This window comes from Toxorhynchites rutilus, chromosome 1 (assembly GCF_029784135.1).
Source record: "Toxorhynchites rutilus septentrionalis strain SRP chromosome 1, ASM2978413v1, whole genome shotgun sequence".
Classification (NCBI taxonomy): domain Eukaryota; kingdom Metazoa; phylum Arthropoda; class Insecta; order Diptera; family Culicidae; genus Toxorhynchites; species Toxorhynchites rutilus.
In genome coordinates, this window is record NC_073744.1 from 9,756,953 (window position 1) to 9,777,497 (window position 20,545).

Below are 20,545 nucleotides of genomic sequence, written 5' to 3' on the forward strand. Positions count from 1 at the left end.
TTAGGTAATCAAACAATATTAAGTAAAAATTTTCATTCAAACTTTTATATGTTTACACTGCACTTGGCCCTTCTGATCTGATGGAGAACAATTTACCTCCCAAGCACTAATATCACCACCAGACGTCGACACTGTACATTTGCCGTCGTAAATATAAACAAATCAGACTATATAACGCACACCAACAAACCACCGCATTCGTGAAACTGAAAACGTTTTTTTATTACAGAGTCAGTTTGGCACTGACTCAGTTTTAAAAACGAATTCGCTATTACTTAGATCAAGTGATGCCACATCTGCGTGGTGATCTTTCTCAATAACGTCATGTACAATAGCCTCTAATTCTTCGAGGTGATCTTCTGTGCATTTTCCCGCACGAAAAGCGAACTGTCTTGGACGGAGCAGCTTATTAGACTCTAAGAAGGTCTTTAAGCGTCGATTTACTATCCTTTCTAGAACTTTTCCAACACAACTCGAAAGAGTTAAAGGTCGGAAATTGTCCAGAAGGTTTTGGTGATATCACAGACGGATTTGACAGCGAATTGCGGTTTAACTGCAGCGCTTAACCTGCGCACGGGCGGCTGGAGGTTTCCTAATCTGGGGGCACGCTTGGAAACAGCGTGGCGTGTACCGGAACGTCCCTGTTTTCTTTGTCACACACCCAGGAGTATAACACTCACTGTAAATATAAACTTTCTAACAGCGTTTACTTCACTATTCGTTGTTCGTCGTTTCCAGACTCCAGCTAAAGTGACCGAGGTCTTTTACATTTCCTTCCACGAAAACTTGATCCTTCTTCCATTTCCCGTCTACTCTCCTCTCTCCCATTCCTCTCTCTCTCCCACTTCCGGAACATCATCCACTCATTATGATTTTGCCCGCCGATGAACTCAAGGGGACTGACAATCGTCGTAGATTACAATTCCGAATTAGTACAAACACTTATAATTATGGTTAGTAGATACAAAAAAAACAATTTATGGAACAAAACTAACGTTTACAACAATAAACAATGTTGAACCAGCCAGCAATAAACAAAACAAATATTTAACTTAAATACTAGATTTTGTTTTTCACGAAATTTACATTATTTTTGTTCGCAAATTGAACTACCTTTTTTGTTGTGTCATTGGTCGGTAACAGTTTCTCTACATAGGATAGCTAATCTCACCTGGTCCTACGGAGCCTTGGTTAGCTCTGCTATGTGCCCACTCAAGATCAATAATAGAAAAGTCCCTATTGTAATCAAACTCAGAATTGTAATCAAACTCAGCTGCATAAGTTGTCCGTTATTGACAATTATGTTCGGGAAAAGCACATAAATGAACAGAACAAATATATAGAGAAATGGGAATGCTTCCAATTTTCACCAATTTAAACCGTATACAGACTATGAGATTGTAATGTATGGCATATCAAACAAATCTTAGAAAATTTCCGATTCGATTGATATGCAAATCATAAAAATCCGTTCGCAGCAAAAATAGTTATTAACGTTAATTTTATTTCATAAAAACGTGACCTGTTTTCTGATTTGGCACCCTTAATATAAGACGTAGGACTACATCAAAAACACGAAAGTGCGCAAAGTTGCGTGGCTTTACGATACAATCTTATTTCATAAGATAATTTATGGTGCCTCAGGGCATATTTTGCGCAATATAATTCTGCTCAATTCAAATTCTATATTGCACCCCACTTTTTAGACCGAAATCGGCCGGTAAGAGAATCAATCATGATAGGTGATGTATAGTCACAATAATCAAACTATGCTTAACTCCAAGAAATTTAACCCGTTTTATGCCAAGTGTCCGAAAAATCGAACAGCATCTTCGATAATTTTTCATGGTTTTGGAAAGCAACCATATGGTAAGGTTTTGGCATCAAATGATAACTTAGTCTATTAGCTACCACCCACTCTCAATTTCATTCAAATTTGTATCACTTTATTGGGCATAAAAATCGGTTTGAAGGGCCTTTTTGATTTTATGTCATTTTCCGGAAAACGGAAGAACGGAAAAAATAATTCTTGAAGATTGGGGTTCCTGTAATGCAATTATCAAAATTACATTGATAGCTTTTGTTAAAAAAAATCATTTTTACAGCTTGGTCGTTAATAGGTTAATCGGCCACATTGTCATCCAGAGAAGAAGAAAAACTACTCCAAAACACACGGCACATTAGTCAATTTATTTATCCATTCATCTTCCGTTGAACGCCTTCTCACACAAGATTAGCCGTCTCAAAATCTTCGTAGGACATCTCTTCTCGCGATGGGACTCGCGATCGCGCTAGCTGGCTCACTCCAATATCCCTGGCACTCAAACAGCACACCACCGGGTCGTGAACTTCGAAGTAGCATAGTTCCCGGAACACACTGAACCGCGGAGAACGCAACCGTTGGGGAAATGTCCCACAATCCCGCACACGCTCGCACGTTCCCAACTTGACGAAAGCTCCTTCCCCATAGTCAATCTCACAACGATCACCGAGTCCTTTCTCGTTTAGTGTTGGAAACACAAAGTCACGATTGATGATCATCGTGGCTGCTTGGGTGGTGATGGAAAGTGCCGCAACGGCGACCAGTAGCTTACATAAAAAGTGGTTGAGAGAACTCATCCTAACGACGCGAGAAGTAGAAACGGACTGGTTGCGCAAAATGGCACGACGAATGGCTTTTGGATGGAAAGGTTATAAAATGTACCGTAGGAAAGTGTAATGTTTATGGACGGCAAAAAAAACTGTACATGTGTTGAAGAGTTCATAGATGTTCAGTGATATGTACAAGTGTTGAAAGCGGCTTGAAAGTATTTCGTTTTCAATAACTCACCGCGCTACGGTACCGAAACAGGTTTTATACCTGACAAATGGGATTTCCTGTTGTTTAACAACACACTTGGTTCGCGTTTTATCATACTAATGTTTTGTTTTGCTATCTTCCATCGAACGGTGGTTGAGCACAATCGCGCGAAATTGCCCTCGTCTTCTCAAGAATTCCACACAATCGACTCGATCCAGCTAAGATACGGCGCAATGCGTGTATATATCGCGGGGACGATTGTTCCACAGAACTTTCCAAACGAGGTAACCGCTACGATGTGAAATTGACATCCGTCGCTGGTGTTCCGAACCTGCAGTGGACCACCGGAATCACCCTGACAGGTATCCCGCCCACCGGCTGGATAACCAGCGCACATTTGAGTGTCGACAACATTCCGTGTCAGGGTGTGAACGTCGCTCTGGTAGTGCCGGCGGCACTCCTCCTGGCCATACTGATCGAGAACCACTTTGAGCAGATGATTTTGGCTGGTTCCAACTGGAATGAGAAAAAAATAACATTGAAGAATTTAAACGACGGAAGTATTGTCGATTCTTACAATTATCGACCGCTCCGTAGCCCGTAGCAGTCAGCTTCTGTTCTCTAATTACCGTAGATTGGTACAGACAGGCCGGTCGCACCCGTTGACTGAACGGAACGGTTTCCGACAGCTCTACCAACGCGATATAGGTTTTATACCTGACAAATGGGATTTCCTGTTGTTTAACAACACACTTGGTTCGCGTTTTATCATACTAATGTTTTGTTTTGCTATCTTCCATCGAACGGTGGTTGAGCACAATCGCGCGAAATTGCCCTCGTCTTCTCAAGAATTCCACACAATCGACTCGATCCAGCTAAGATACGGCGCAATGCGTGTATATATCGCGGGGACGATTGTTCCACAGAACTTTCCAAACGAGGTAACCGCTACGATGTGAAATTGACATCCGTCGCTGGTGTTCCGAACCTGCAGTGGACCACCGGAATCACCCTGACAGGTATCCCGCCCACCGGCTGGATAACCAGCGCACATTTGAGTGTCGACAACATTCCGTGTCAGGGTGTGAACGTCGCTCTGGTAGTGCCGGCGGCACTCCTCCTGGCCATACTGATCGAGAACCACTTTGAGCAGATGATTTTGGCTGGTTCCAACTGGAATGAGAAAAAAATAACATTGAAGAATTTAAACGACGGAAGTATTGTCGATTCTTACAATTATCGACCGCTCCGTAGCCCGTAGCAGTCAGCTTCTGTTCTCTAATTACCGTAGATTGGTACAGACAGGCCGGTCGCACCCGTTGACTGAACGGAACGGTTTCCGACAGCTCTACCAACGCGATATCATTATGTTTGGTTCGAGCGGAATACTCGGGATGTCTTATGAATGATTCGATGTTGTAATCCTGTGGTTGGGTCGCGCTTTTATCACTCAACAAATCCACAACGCCCAATCGAACCAACACCGCATCCTCATTGCGACAATGGGCTGCCGTTAAAATGAACCGTTCGCTGATGAGACTGCCACCGCAACGAAACTCAAGAGCGCCCGTGGGACCACTCCTATATCCTATTGCAGCCATATGGGGAAACTCTCCCTGCTGGGCAGCTTCGCCACCGACAATCAAATTGGTGTAGGTGGGACATGGTCTGGCTTTCCTCTGAATGACCTCTCCGTTTGGTTTCAGCGAGCTGAAGTACAAAGTAGGCGCTGCCTGACGCATATATTGTTCGCACTCTGGGGTGAGAAAAAAAAGAAATATAAACGAATTTATTGATACAAAAACGAGTTCAAACCTACTCCGGGCACTGATGGTCATTGAGGCATCTCGAGCCTCCTGTTGTTCCAATCGCGTCTTGTAGTCCTCCGGGCAGCAAACGATGGCTTCTTTGGCATTGTAGGAACAAATGGTGATCCGGCTTCCGGTTGATTCCAACACACGGCGACAGCTGCTATAGCCAACACATATTCCGGCAGTGTTTTGAAAGAAACAGGAATCTCCCTCTTACGTAGATGAAAACAACGATTATCACTACATTATCAAAATAAATGCAAAAGATAAGGTACTTACCACCGCTCTGAGTTCGAGCTTCGCGGTGCGCACAATAAAATGCCGTCACTAACACAACCAATAAGTTCCATCGTCTCATGATTAATTTTACTGTTTACGTTCCTGATCACGGCCAACCTGATCGCGAGAATCAAAACAAAAAATCCAAAGCTGTCGTCGTCTTCGTTCGATCAGATCAATTTCCATTGATAATGATGAAGTGCAAAGGCGAACTATATCCAACGCTTGCGTTCGGAAGCCGCGTCTGCTGTTTGTTTGCGGATTCGTCACTAACTGAAGCTGACAAGCTTTATTCATCGAAACTAAAGCCTATACTGCCTAAACTGGCAGGTAGCTGGTGCTGATCGGCGCTACTCAGGCGGGGTGATGTGGGTATGAATTTAATGTATACCCGCTTATTCGTTTAGCACTCAGCCGGTGCATCTCTCATGGTTCACATCATTACGCAAGCTTAATCATAGCACTAATTATTCCCGTAACTATTTTCATTAGCGGTTAATGGAAAAACTTACTGAAAGTGGAATTCACCGGTAATACCCATGCCCGCTAGTCCACAAACCGCAGAACCATGCCCAAATTACCACAAATGCCTCAAGCTCTCTTCTTCACAACAAGTGAAGAAGCTCTGTTCCGTCACGTGATACCGATACCGGCAAATACGCCAATATGTCAAGAAACATTTTCCAGACAGATTGCGTATAATTAACATGCAAATTGGAAATTTAAAGAAGCGCATGTTCATATGATATCAAAGCAACTGCAGGTGCGTGTACAAGTTAAACGTTGTATACAGCGAAATGCCTTGTTTTTTTATTCTATTTTTAAATTTATAATGATACTACATCCCATTGAGTGATTAGATCTTCTTCACAATGTTTCGCCATTAAACTCGATCCATGGCTGCAGTTCTCCAACTCCCGACCACCTCGCTCGTTGGGCTTCTCTTCTTCTTGTTCCCACGGGATTCGATGCGCAGTAACGTAATGTGCGGGCGGCAAACCCGGCATTTGCCGGGGGCGCTAAAATCTAAGAATTTTCAATTGCAATTTTTCCCCGTATCATATTTCATTATATTTATTTGATTGAGTGAAAAAACACCCATCATGAGTAGTTGCTTCTGTCCGTACATGAAACCAATAACTTCTCTTTGATTTTCGCAAAGTTGAAACATCACATCACATTATATCAATACCCTTTTAATTTTGACGTAGGATTACGTCTTTCGGGAACATATTGGGGTAAAAATTGAAAATCGAAAATTGAGCAGATCGTGAAAATTGTCCAATTTCAAACACTTATTTCTCAGTCATTCCATGATGGATTGATGAAATTTTTGCGTCAAGCGATTTTGGAATTCCATAACAATTTTTTGTATTGAAGAAAATAATATATGTCATGAAACTAACTATCGAACAATTGAAAAATCTCAACCCCTATCCTAACGGAAATACCCACTTTTGATTGGTCGAAATTGACGATACGTGCGGCGGGTCCTAAACAGAGACATCAAAACCAAGCTGCCTGGGGGAAATCGGCATTGCTACGTATGCCTGGGCACCTTTCCATGCATATTCTACTATCCATTATATCATCATTTGTTCATCTATCTTCTAACAATAAAACAAAAATTGAACAAAGAAAAAATAATCATAACTAGAATAGTTACGAGCTTATTAAGTGAGAGGGTTCAAAACAGTCACAGAAGGTTGTGTCCGAGACACGACCGCATAGTTGACGTAGGATTACGTTAGGCTATCTGTTAGGCTGATTTTGGATGTTTGAAAAAATATACTGTTAAACTCTTTGATAATGATCTGATGGCCCTGAAAAGGGCCGTTTGGTTTGGTTGTTGGGTATTTTTTGTTCATTTCACCAGTGTTACAATCGAGTTTCGGTATCAGTGATAGAAAGTTGTTTCAGCTCCGAGGCACGTTTGCGAGATTGGCGCTCATATTGCGTGAACATATATTCCGACATATTTACTCGCGTAAAACTTTATGGGGCAACAAAAACAACAATTCACTTCTGTTGTTTTTTTGGCAGCGGTAGCTTTTTCGGAGCCGCTGCTGCTTATTTCTGTTTTTATTTTGGTGGTTTTCGTTGACACCATCACGTCGAGCTAAACGGCGAATAGAGAATTTGACACACTGGATATTGTCATGTAGAACCTTGCGATACGCTTCGATCCTCCTTTGCCTTCCTTGCCGCATGAAGTCATGTTGGTTGATGTTGATCTGATGTGACCACACTTAAAACACTAAAAACATATATGTTTACCGATCTGAGCGTCGAACAAAATGAGAAATCTGACTGAGCAGCAGCATCAACAGAAAGAGAGAACATGCCTGAAACTTTCTGCTCATGATGTTTGCTGTTGCCATCAGTACTGGACCGATGCGGGACACAGCTCAATTGTTGATGTTAGGTTTCGATGTTTACCGCCGCTGCTGCTGCTACTGCCACTTAAATTCGATATGAGACACAGCTCAATTGTTGGCCGCCCAGATTCGATGCTCGTCTTGAAGTTCACTGCTGCACTTTCACGATTCCAAGAAGCGTGTGCTCGCACTTCTGATGGAGAGAGCGTGCCCGAAATGCTCCGCTCGCGATGCTTGCTGCTGCCACTAGTAGAGTAGTAGTAGTTTGCCGCTGCTTATACTGCCATAGAAGCTTGATGTGAGGCACAGCTAGCCTATTGACAACACAGTTTCGATGCTCGTCTATATATTAGCCGCGTCCACTGCTGCTGCTCTCCACTGTTGTCCGTTCCACGTACGTTGTAAAAATTAATAAAATCCACGAACGCTCCATCCTTTTATATCATTTGGTATGTGTGAAGTAGGCGCCTCCTACTCGATTGTCATGCAGCTAGCTGGTGAACGAACGAATCGGGCGCGAAAAAGAAATGACGTCAATTTCGATCAATCAGGCCTAGGTATCTTCTGTTTGGATAGTGGTTAAGATTTTTTAATTGTTCGATTGTTAGTTACATGATATATATTATTTTATTCAATGTGAAAAATTATTATGGAGTGCCGACAACGTATGATGCAAACATCTCATCAATCCATCATGAAATGAATGAGCAATAAACGTTTGAAATTGGACGGGTCGCTCATTTATTTTCTAACGATCATTTATTTCCTAACCGGGAAGCAGTTGACATACTACGCTGCGCTTTTATGTACACGAAAAACCACTTTTAACATGCGGGGGAAAAATCTTATATGAAAATTGCCAGATGTCAATGTTGCCAAGCGTAGTTATTGATGGTTAACCCTTCCGTTACGAGCGTCGTCTATAGACGACATCCGCGCGACGAGCTGTGTGTACGAGCGTCGTCTTTAGACGACATGAAATTCATACTGCTCTTCGATCACACCAGCGCGATGTGCATACTTTTCGGCGCAGTGCTCCGTACAGGGGTAGCACTTCGGCGGAGCACCCATATCACGAACATCGACATTTGATTTGCTATTATGGTGCTACTCGCCCGTGTAGTTCGCGCAAAGGCATCGGCAAAATATTATTTTAGAAAATTCCTTGAGGCATGACCGAAGCCGTTTCGCTATATATATATATATATATATATATATATATATATATATATATATATATATATATATATATATATATATATATATATATATGTGCATAGATATGTCATTCGCCTCCCTTACCGCATCCAGTCAGGTTGGAATGGTTAAATGGGTTGTACGGAATCTGCTGCGTGCTAATGTGAGGTTTCAGTCGGATGTAGCAGTTGTTAACTTTTTGGCAGCGGTAGTTTTTTCTGAGTCGCTGCTGCTTTCCTTGGCTTTGGCATCTTCGGCTTCTGTGCGTCGGTTTGCAAGGGTTTCGTTGACACCATCACGGTGAGCTAAACAACGGATAGCGGGTTTGATACACTGGATGTTGTCATGTGGAACCTTGCGATACACTCTTCCTCAACCGGATCCTTTGTCTCCTTTACCTCCATAACCGCATCCAATTGTATTGGTTGATGTGAACAGGAGTACCAGCAATGCACACTAGAAACACATATGTTTATCGATCTGAGCGTCCAACAAGAATGAGAAATCTGACTGAGTAGCAGTAGCAGCAGCAGCAGTAGAGAAAGAGAGCATGCCTGAAACTCTCTACTCATGATGTTTGTTGTTGCCAACAGTAGTGGACCGATGCGAGACACAGCTCGATTGTTGAGGTTCAGCCTCGATGTTTACCGCCGCTGCTGCTGCTACTGCCACTTAAATTCGATATGAGACACAGCTCAATTGTTGGCCGCTCAGATTCGATACTGCACTTTCACGATGCCAAGAAACGTTCTCGCACTTCTGACGGAGCCGCTGCTTATGCTGCCATAGAAGCTCGATGTGAGACACAGCTCGCATTTTGACTGCTCAACTTCTATGCTCGCCTATATATTAGCCGCTTTCACTGCTGCTGCTCTCCACTTGTTGTTGTCCGTTCCATGCCGTTGTAAAAATGAATAAAATCCACGAACGCTCCATCCTTTTATATCATTTGGTATGTGTGAAGTAGGCGCCTCCTACTCGATTTGTCATGCAGCTAGCCGGTGAGAGAACAAATCGGGCGCGAAAAAGAAATGACGTCAATTTCGACCAATCAGGACTGGGTTCTCTGTTTGGATAGGGGTTGAATTTTTTCAATTGTTCGATAGTTAGTTATATGATATATACTATTTTATTCAATGTGAAAAATTGTTATGGAGTGCCGTAATCGTTTGATGCAAAAATCACATCAATCCACCATGAAATGAATGAGTAACAAGCGTTTGAAATTGGACATTTTTCACGATGCGATCGATTTTCATTTTTCAATTTGTACCCCAATATGTTCCCGAAAGACGCAATCCTACGTCAAAAAGTTGTGCCATGGCGTACACGATTTCAGCCCTTGTAACCCGCAACGCCCGAGAGGCGAGCGGGTTCGTCGCGACCGGGGATTTTGCGCAGATAAGCGGTCGGCTTAAGCGCCACTCCCGCGAGGGAGACCGACCGCCGTGTTCTTTCCTTGCCCGGCAATGAGACACCCACTGAGGGCGGGTTTGTCCTTTTTCCCTCACAAACCCGGTTAGGTACGCGACTTTTACCTGCGCTCTCGGTAGGACCCGCGACACCGTTTGTCCACGGGACGCAATGCAGACACAAGGGAGCCTGGCTCGTTTCCAATGACTACCGCTTATGCTTGAATCTCCTCACGGGACCTACTCAAAATCTTCTTCCCCTCAACTTCGGAGCTCGCTTCGGAGCGTAGGAGTGAGAGTGGAAGTGGGGAAAAAAAAGGAGTCTCCACTCAGACTCGTGACCAACTCAACAACAAAAATATTTGAACGGATTTGTCGTCGGTGCTTAGGCCACCGCGTGCCGGTAAATACACAACCGTTTCTTACAACTGAACATCTAATATCACGAAATCATATTTATTCATACACAACGCCTACATCAATAATTCAACATTAATTCAATTCATTCACTACACTACTCAATCAAGGAAAACATTAAGTGAACATAGGAAAATATATTTACATAACATAACGACAATGAATTCCTCCCGACTAAACACTAAATTCTACATCCCAAGTCTCGAACTCATAACCCGGAGGTTGTGAAGACGGCGCGTTTGTCAATTACTCTATTCGCTCATGTGTGTACGGCATTGCTCGAATCACGCTAAACTATCGTATGGAGTGAGCTCTCCACTGCATGCAATTGTGTTGTGGCTTTTATTGTAGTGTGGCTTTCTGGGTTAGTAGCTATATATAGCGTTTCTTTGAAACTCACTTATCCTACATGCGCATGTTAAAATATGGATAAGGAAAGGGTACTCACTACCATGGTTTTACGTGATCGTTGCGGCGGCGGCTTCTGCTCCAATATAAGTGGGCGTATGATGTTGTTTCCGGTGCGGCTTGCTGCCGCGGCTGCGAAGGTTTTGGTGCGCAGCGCGTTCCACTCAGTGTGCGAGAACGATGAGCCTTGATTGGATGATCGGCCTGTTTCAACGTTGCTCCGTGAGGTCAGAAGCGGCACTTCCTAAGACGTTCACAGACAAAATCACACAGAAAGCCATTCAAAATTACACCACATTATACAAAGCCACAATGTCGTTCTTACCTCCAAAATTTATTGAGCCGATGCGTGGGAGGGTACAATTTAGTTTTACTAACTTCTAGTCACTAAAGAAGCTATCGAAAATTAACAAAAAAAAACACACATTTTAGTATAACTAACACGTGATACCAAAGATATATATATATATATATATATATATATATATATATATATATATATATATATATATATATATATATATATATATATATATATATATATATATATATATATATATATATATATATATATATATATATATATATATATATATATATATATATATATATATATATATATATATATATTTACAGCGACTTTTTTTTAATCAATGCAATTATTTCAGATTCATTGTTAAAATTATCAAACAATAATTCTCCTGATGCAATAAAACTCCCTTCACCGTCTTCAAAAGGCTTCTTATGATTTCATAAAATTTCATTTACTGATGCAATTGTGACTGTTTTAGACTTCGAATTCGATCTCTCGAAAACTCGAGAAAACAAACTCTGCAAAACATTCATTTGGAGCCAACGATAGTTTTTTTTATATTTTAATATTTTTGGGAACGACTCCCTTTTTACATGATGGATTTTTTGTGTTTTTTTTCTGGAAACCATGTTTTTTCAGTTGGGTGTATCGATGCCTCAGGATTTACTCGACCGATATAACTGAAATTTGTTTTCAGCATGTAAAAATGGATTATCTGAAGCGTTACATAGCCGTTTTCTGATATTTAATTTTTTACAGTTTTTTATGAGCTTTCAAACATCGATTTTTCATGAAAAAAAACATTTTTAACAAAAATTGTCACAATTTTTTCTTGAAGTTTCAGAATAATTATTGGAATTCGTTCTGCGACACCCCGTTGCTCCAGAACCGATACCAAGGTACCGATTTTCAAGCATCTACGCATCCAGCTTTCAACAGTATAATGATCATTATTCGTACATTAAACAATAACCAAAATACCGGAATATTTCACTTTATTCCTAACATCCGGATAAAAATCATTAAAATTCATTATTTTTCGAGCTTTCAGAAAAAGGCCCGCCCTTAAGGGAGTATTCTAGTCTAGAAATTTAAAAAAAAGCAAAAACATTTTCGTTCATATTTCTGTAGTTTAGGCATTCAAGAATATACCCTGGAAAGGACATATCGAAAATCCTCTTATTTCCGAGTTAGAGCCATTTTAGTGATGCGATATCTAACCTTGTACGGCTATAACAATGAACTTCAAACGCGTTTTTCTCAAAACTAGTTTTTTCAAACTGGCGTACACGATATCTCAAGTTCTACTAAACCGATTCGTGTCGAATTTATATTGATACAATCTGCAGGAATTTCCTCTAAAAAATGATATTTTTCGAATTTTACTATTTTTAGAAAATCGCAAAACGTAAGAAAAAACGTTTTGAACCGCATTTTCTTTTTCAAACGGCCGTCATTTTGTGAAAAAAAAAAGAAGTTATTGAATTGTCCGAGGTTCAGGCGATAGCGGCATCTTCACTTATTCAGAATCTGCTCGATTTTTTTGTTCCCGATAACCAGAAGGGCTGAAATCGTGTACGTCATGGCACAACTTTTTGACGTAGGATTACGTCTTTCGGGAACATATTGGGGTACAAATTGAAAAATGAAAATCGATCGCATCGTGAAAAATGTCCAATTTCAAACGCTTGTTACTCATTCATTTCATGGTGGATTGATGTGATTTTTGCATCAAACGATTACGGCACTCCATAACAATTTTTCACATTGAATAAAATAGTATATATCATATAACTAACTATCGAACAATTGAAAAAATTCAACCCCTATCCAAACAGAGAACCCAGTCCTGATTGGTCGAAATTGACGTCATTTCTTTTTCGCGCCCGATTTGTTCTCTCACCGGCTAGCTGCATGACAAATCGAGTAGGAGGCGCCTACTTCACACATACCAAATGATATAAAAGGATGGAGCGTTCGTGGATTTTATTCATTTTTACAACGGCATGGAACGGACAACAACAAGTGGAGAGCAGCAGCAGTGAAAGCGGCTAATATATAGGCGAGCATAGAAGTTGAGCAGTCAAAATGCGAGCTGTGTCTCACATCGAGCTTCTATGGCAGCATAAGCAGCGGCTCCGTCAGAAGTGCGAGAACGTTTCTTGGCATCGTGAAAGTGCAGTATCGAATCTGAGCGGCCAACAATTAAGCTGTGTCTCACATAAGTGGCAGTAGCAGCAGCAGCGGCGGTAAACATCGAGGCTGAACCTCAACAATCGAGCTGTGTCTCGCATCGGTCCACTACTGTTGGCAACAACAAACATCATGAGTAGAGAGTTTCAGGCATGCTCTCTTTCTCTACTGCTGCTGCTGCTACTGCTACTCAGTCAGATTTCTCATTCTTGTTGGACGCTCAGATCGATAAACATATGTGTTTCTAGTGTGCATTGCTGGTACTCCTGTTCACATCAACCAATACAATTGGATGCGGTTATGGAGGTAAAGGAGACAAAGGATCCGGTTGAGGAAGAGTGTATCGCAAGGTTCCACATGACAACATCCAGTGTATCAAACCCGCTATCCGTTGTTTAGCTCACCGTGATGGTGTCAACGAAACCCTTGCAAACCGACGCACAGAAGCCGAAGATGCCAAAGCCAAGGAAAGCAGCAGCGACTCAGAAAAAACTACCGCTGCCAAAAAGTTAACAACTGCTACATCCGACTGAAACCTCACATTAGCACGCAGCAGATTCCGTACAACCCATTTAACCATTCCAACCTGACTGGATGCGGTAAGGGAGGCGAATGACATATCTATGCACATATATATATATATATATATATATATATATATATATATATATATATATATATATATATATATATATATATATATATATATATATATAAATTATGCCGTGACTTAACTCGCGGTTTAAAAAAAACTTTTATTTAATTTCTAATTACCCTTTTTATTCGTTTATAACACTTTACATTCGGTTCATAAACCTTTATGCCCGTATTCAACTCGGCTACGCTCAAGACTAAATTCTATAATCGTATTACAAGGCTTAAATAGACTACATCTGCTGATCTCATTATTTCCGTCGGTGGTTCGAACCTGGTCGAACCTTTGTTCGCGTCGTTCGATTGATTTCCGCGGCGTCGGCAAATGTTGGTTTACACGCGCGGTGTAACTTTGACGCCTCTGTCTGTTGCTATGGGTCTCGGCTGGGCTTTTGCTGACGTCTTGACTTCTGGGACGCCTTGGTCGGTCGGTTGTGGTGTAACGCCTCCCCCCTTAGATTCTCGTCCGTCCTCGGACGATCTTTCGAAAAGGACGAGACTCGGTAATGGTCCAAATTCTCCTTTTCCAATGGTTTGTTTAAGTTCCGTGGTGGTTCCAACATGGCTTCGAATTTCCAGAGTTGCTCTTTCCTTCGCTTTGAATCTTCTGTCGATGATATAAATGGTAAAAGAACAGATAATGATTAGCATGAGGAGGACTCCTCCTCCGATGGTTGTTGTCCTTTTTGAACGATGCAGGTCTAACTTTATGTCTTGCAGACTGTTAAGGTTTTCCAATTTGAGGTGGTTGATTTCATTATTCTCCTCTGTATAGTTTAATTGTATCAACTTATTTCCGTATATTGGGAGAAGGTATTCTTCACTATTTCCAAAAGTTACTTGGTTATTGAAGGTGATGTTCATCACTTTGATTGTACAGTTGTTTGTTTCGATGATTGTCGGGGTGTTGATCAGTCTGGAATTGTTGCATGAATCAGAGATCAATACATTTTTGTTTGTGTCAACAAGTATGACTCCTTTCTTAATTTCTTCGACACGGATGGGTTGTCTGACGGGTTTTATGATACATTTTGGTGTTTGGTGATTCAGAAGGTTATAGATGCAATCATCTTCGAGAAGGGTTGTAGCTTCGCAAATGTCGCAAAGTTCGCTTTGTCTGTAAATGATGTCTCCATGCTTTGCCACCAGTTTTACGTCTGTGCTGATTCGTGTACTGTTTATGTTGAGCGTCTGAATGTTGATCAGGTCGAACTCGTTGTCCCCGAGGATGGGTATTTTCACCAGTATTATAATTTCACCTTGGCTTACAATAACGCTTCCTGAGCTGTACTGGAATATTTGATCTAAATAGTCTAGCTTTAGCTTTTGAGCATTGAGTCTGTTGAAAATGTACTTCTTCTCTTCAAATGAAAATAAATTTCTGTTTAAAATGTTGAGTTTAGCAAACTCGATTTGTTCTTCAATATTTCCGAGAATCTGAATTATAGAGTCAAGGTTTACAATCATGTTGATATATTCCAAATCTGCTCTGGTTACCAAAGAATTGTTCCTCTGTTCCACAATCTGTTTATTGATCTTTTTGAGTACGTCTGTTATGTTATTAATTTTGTTTTGTATTTTTTCGTTAATGATTATTTGTCTTGATATAGATTTCGATAGTAAATTTTCCTGTTTCTCTAAAGTTCCCAAACTATGGTTTATAATTTCTAAATCGTCATTATCAGGGTTTCCTGCTATTAATTTTATTGCTGTTCCTAATGCGTTTACTAATGCTCTTTTACTTCTGTGGGAATACAAGCTCATCAATTTACCTTTTGAGTTTTGTATTTTGAAATCTAAAGTACTTCTTAAGTGGTCTATAACTTTAATATTTCCTGCGATTTTTTCAATGTAATTGATATTATGTTCGATAGAGTGGATATTAATCTTTTGGATAATTCTCTCGAATCCTATCCTAATCCTGACTTGTTTTAATTTTATGGCAATTATACCATTGTTGTGAGATAGATCTTTAAGTTTTGTGCAATTTATTATGACGATGCATGAAAATCTGCAACGAGAGTTAAATAATTGATTTATCGGTTATTTCTTTATTCTATTTTTGTGGATTTTAATATTATTGACGTCTTCAAATGTTAGTTCGTTGTTGTGTTTAATCGTTGTTATTTTAAACGGATCTTTGTCCTTTGTTAAACGTTGAGAGTTTTTTATGTATTTAATTTCGCCTGGTTGAAGATCTTCAGGTTTTTCGTTATTCATATTTTGTTGTTCGTATTTATCTTTTCGTCTATTTAGTTCGATTTTAACTGCAGATTGCAGGTTTTTAGATTTTTCAGATATTTCTTCCATATTCGTAGATCCAGAGTTATTAAAAATCAAATTTCGCGGTTGGGTTTTTATTACTGAGTGGAAACTATTATTGTAAATGTCGATGGCGATATTTACTTGCTCGTTTAATGTTAAATCTTTAAATTTTGCTTTGTTTGTGCGGAAGGTTTCAATTAAAGTGGAGTGGAAACGTTCCACGATACCATTTGAATTGGATCCACTTGCGAGGTGTATCTCTATATTGAGATCATTTAGGAATCCCATAAAGTCTATGGACCTGAAAGATGGCTCTTGGTCACTCACTATAGTTTGAGGTCTTCCAAAATTTCGAATGTGTTCGGTTATTGCGGTTTTGATATCAACTATTGTTCTTGTGCTTAATGGAATCGCGTTTGCAAATTTTGAAAATGAATCAACTATGGTGAGCCACTTTTGACCTTTTAGGAAGAAAATGTCAATGTGGACTCTGTCGAAAGGTTTCTGTCCAAATGTGCTTTTTCTAATTAGTTTGGGTGGATTTCTGTCATATTTGGCTTTTTTGCAAATATCACAGGAATCGACATAAATTTTGACCTTTCGATCGAGTTGCGGGAAAAAGTGTGTTTGTAGAATCTGGTTCCGGTTTTCTTTGATTCCTCTGTGTCCGTATTGGTGAATTCTTCTTATGATCTCGTCTTGCTCGACTTCCATTCTGATGTCCTCCAACATGGTCTCTGAAATAAATACTTTGTAAATAATATTTGAGGAAAAATGTTTTTTATACGTCTCCTGCACTAGTTGTGCTAATGAGATAGGTACTTTTATACAACTCAAACCCTTCGGATTCAGGGTCCGTTTCAACGTTTCAACTATGTCTTCTTCGGTGTATGTTCTTTTTACTATTGTGTGTCTGTGATATTTTGGAAAAATTTGTTCGTAGGCTGCAAGTTCTACATTTCCTATTTTGAATATGACTTGTGTCCGAAAAACGTTGATAGGTCTCTCAGTATACCGAATAAAGTAGTCATCACTCGTATCCGCTGAGTGTACTGTCGTTCCGTCACTTTCGTCGTCTGAAGGTTCGTTTCCTCGCTCAGAAGGTTCAACATTTAGGGAAAGCGATGATTGCGAGTGTGCGTTCAGGTGTTTTTCTATGTTTACGCGCGACAGCGCGTCGGCGACAACGTTTTGTTTTCCCGGTTTGTAGATTAGTTCGTAATCGAATTCCTCTAAAGCCAGCTTTCCTCTAATTATTCTGTGGTTAGCGTTCGTGAAAGAAAATGTTAGTGGTTGGTGGTCGGTGAACATTTTAAACTTTCTACCATAGAGGTATGGTCTGAAATGTTTCACTGCCCATACTATCGCGAGAAACTCCTTTTCGGTAGTGGAATATCGTTCTTCCGTTTTATTCAAAGTACGTAAGGCGTATGCGATGGGTCGGTCGTTACCTGCTGGCCCTTGTGACAACACTGCACCAATAGCGTGGTCACTCGCATCCGTTGTTAGTGAAAATTCTTTGCTAAAATCAGGGTAAATTAATACCGGGTCGATCGTCAGAAGTTGCTTACACTTTTCGAAGCATGTTACTACTTCTGGTGTAATTTCGAATTCAATATCCTTTCGGAGAAGTGCTGTTAACGGCTTTACAATTTTTGCGAAATCCTTAATAAATCGCCTGTAGTAGCCAAGCATTCCTAGGAATTGTCTCACTTCTTTTTCGCTTTTAGGTATTGGCCATTGCCTTATTGCATCAATTTTGTCGCTGTTTGGTCGTACTCCCTCTTCAGAGACTGTATGACCTAAAAATTGCGTTTCTTTCCTAAAGAACTCGCATTTGTCCAGCTGAATTTTTAGTCTTGCTTCTTTCAATTTTGCGAAGACTTGCGACAAATTTTTCAAGTGCTCTTGAAGCGAGCTGGAGAAGATGATGATATCGTCCATATAGACGAAACAACATACTCCTACTAAATCTCTCAGAATGCAATCCATGACTCTTTGAAAAGTCGCTGGGGCATTCTTCAAGCCAAATGGCATACGAGTAAACTCATATTTGCCACCGTTTACGGAAAAAGCAGTTTTTTCTGTATCTTCCTCCGCTAATTGAATTTGGTGGAAGCCAGAAACTAAATCGATTGTTGAAAAATATTTCGCCTTTCCTAATTTATCCAGAATATCCGTAATTTCTGGTATAGGGTATTTGTCATTAATTGTTTTCTCGTTTAGTTTTCGGTAATCGATCACTAAACGGAATTTTTTTCGTCCAGATGCATCGGACTTTTTAGGAACCACCCACACAGGTGACGTGTAAGGCGAGATTGACTCTTTTATGATTCCGTCTTTCTGCATCTTTTTAACTTGCTCCTGCACCTCGCTTTCGTACACGTAGGGGTACTTATACGATTTGGAGTGTATCGGAATACTGTCCACGGTGCGTATTTTATGTTTAATTTTATGGGTGAATGATAACTTATCACTTTCCACATATAAAACGTCGTTGTATTTCCTGATCAATTTCCTGAGGGTATATTTCTCCTCCTCATTCATATGATCGTCTCTTATGGTGTAATTTTCAGAGTCAACCTTTTTCGGTAGCTCTGTCAGCTCGAATGGGTCAACCTCTGTATCCAAGTCATTGCAAAGCTTGATCTCGTTCGAATTGATTTCCATCGATTTTTTTGTATAATTTTGCACTGCTACAAAGGCTGTGTTATTAGCACTTCTGTAGAGGCCTGGCAAGATAGAAAATTTTCCGTGAGGCTTTTCTTCCTCTATAAGAAAATCTCCATTTTTCTTGGTTTTCAATTTTATGAACTGATATTCTTGTTCATTTAAATTGATTTTATGTTTCTCGGGAAATCTCTTTTTCATTGCGAAAGTTTTTCTCCCGATCCTCAATGTATTTTTACTGACGTCGATTTTAGCATTTAAATTTCTCAATGACTCGTATCCGATGAGTCCATCGAAAAATTTATGAAATTTGAAAATGAAAAATTTCAGTTTTTTATTTATAAGAAATGGGTCGAAGGAAGCGGATTTATCGATTGTAAAGGTTCCCTTAATGTTGGTTACTTTTGAAATCGGTTCTGTTTTGCAGTTTTCTATGTTTACATGCTCGGGTGATATGTAATTTTTGTTCGCTCCTGTGTCGATCAAAAATTTCATCTCGCCTTTGGATGTTGCAATGGTGATGTAGGGAATAAAGTTATTATCGTTCATTATTTTTCTTTTTGTAGCGCCTCGGCCACGTGAAAATTTAGTTCATCGTTGACGAAATAATCGTCATCTTCCGAATCGAGGACGGATTCGTCCAGCTGTTCCGAAGTGTCAGGTTCTGTTTGATGATTTTTGCTGTGTTCTGCTGTTTCGTGGCTGTTAACCTCTGCCCGCGATTTCGCTGTCCTCATCGAGACATCGTCATCTGGCGGTGGAGCTCTAGCTTTGAATTTCGCAGACCCGTATGGTTTTTGATTATGCAAGTTATTGTTAGAATTTGAGGTGGATGGCTTCGCGTTAAAGTGATTGCCATTACTATTGGGGTTGGGAGACGGTTTCGAATTATGTGAACCGTTACTATTGTTGGATCTGATATTTTTATTTGTGTCAGATGGTTTTTGGTTTAACTTCTGCCTATATGCAGCGTTGGCATATTGTATGGTGATTGCATACGCTTCCTCCAGACTTTTAGGTCTGTAGCTTCGCACGTGCATAGACAATTCCTCTGTGAGCCCATCTATGAATCTAGTGAGAGTCATAAGGCTCACTAGATTATTTATTGCTCTTGTAGAGTTGTTATAATCATCCATTGTCGCTGCTGTGGATTTAATAGCAGTGTCTATGGTTTTGGTTCGGTTGTAGTATTCAGTGATGGATTTTTTTCCTTGGTTTATATAAAACAACGATTGGATATGAGATGTCAAATCTCTCCTATCGCCGTATGAATTTAGAATAATTTCTTTGATTTCTGCCCAACTGTTCGGGTTGCCGGCAGCAATCAAAATTTCTTTGGCCTCTCCCACGATTTTATTCTTTACCGCTCTGACCAATTGGCTGTAGACCTGATCATCTCTGTATCTTTCAAAAAGATGCAGGGTGTTTTCGGCGTCTTCAAGCCATGCGTTTGTTTCCCGTTTGTTTCCGGAGAATGTTGGTAAATTCTTAATAGGATCCGGAGTTCTAAACTGCATAAACGGATCCTCCGCTTTTGCTTTAAGTGTTCTCAATTGCCCAATCAGTTCGTTCTGATTGTGAGTTAGGCTCCTTATGTGTTGGAGTAACCCTTGAATTGTTATTTCTTGTTGCGGAATTGGTGCATGATCATCCAATTCCGGGGCCAGAAGTTCCGGAGAAATCATTTGCTCCCGCTCGGCCATTTTAATAAATTTGTTTTTTCAAAAGAGTTTGTTCTTTTTTTTTTT

At 40.3% G+C, this 20,545-nt stretch overlaps 2 protein-coding genes across 2 annotated transcripts; both read right to left on the bottom strand.

Moving 5' to 3' along the window:
- Positions 1-2,169: 2,169 nt before the first annotated feature.
- Positions 2,170-2,761, bottom strand: LOC129768197 (uncharacterized). The gene has a single exon (XM_055769674.1). The coding sequence runs from the start codon at positions 2,617-2,619 to the stop codon at positions 2,224-2,226; it is 396 nt and encodes a 131-aa protein (XP_055625649.1). The 5' UTR covers positions 2,620-2,761; the 3' UTR covers positions 2,170-2,223.
- Positions 2,707-5,470, bottom strand: LOC129763930 (serine protease snake-like). The gene is made up of 6 exons (XM_055762925.1): positions 4,891-5,470; positions 4,620-4,823; positions 4,035-4,556; positions 3,648-3,973; positions 3,378-3,573; positions 2,707-3,316 (listed from the first exon to the last, which is right to left on the bottom strand). Exons 1-6 carry the CDS (start codon positions 4,967-4,969, stop codon positions 2,988-2,990), a joined length of 1,656 nt encoding a protein of 551 aa, XP_055618900.1. The 5' UTR covers positions 4,970-5,470; the 3' UTR covers positions 2,707-2,987.
- Positions 5,471-20,545: the final 15,075 nt, after the last annotated feature.

Bases quoted from the DNA above. Each gene is read 5' to 3' on its own strand.
- LOC129768197 (XM_055769674.1), bottom strand. From the start codon at position 2,619: ATGAGTTCTCTCAACCACTTTTTATGTAAGCTACTGGTCGCCGTTGCG.
- LOC129763930 (XM_055762925.1), bottom strand. From the start codon at position 4,969: ATGAGACGATGGAACTTATTGGTTGTGTTAGTGACGGCATTTTATTGT. The intron at 4,824-4,890 runs GTAAGTACCTTA...CATCTACGTAAG, and splicing joins AGCTCGAACTCAGAGCGGTG to AGGGAGATTCCTGTTTCTTT. The intron at 3,974-4,034 runs GTAAGAATCGAC...TTCTCATTCCAG, and splicing joins CTACGGAGCGGTCGATAATT to TTGGAACCAGCCAAAATCAT.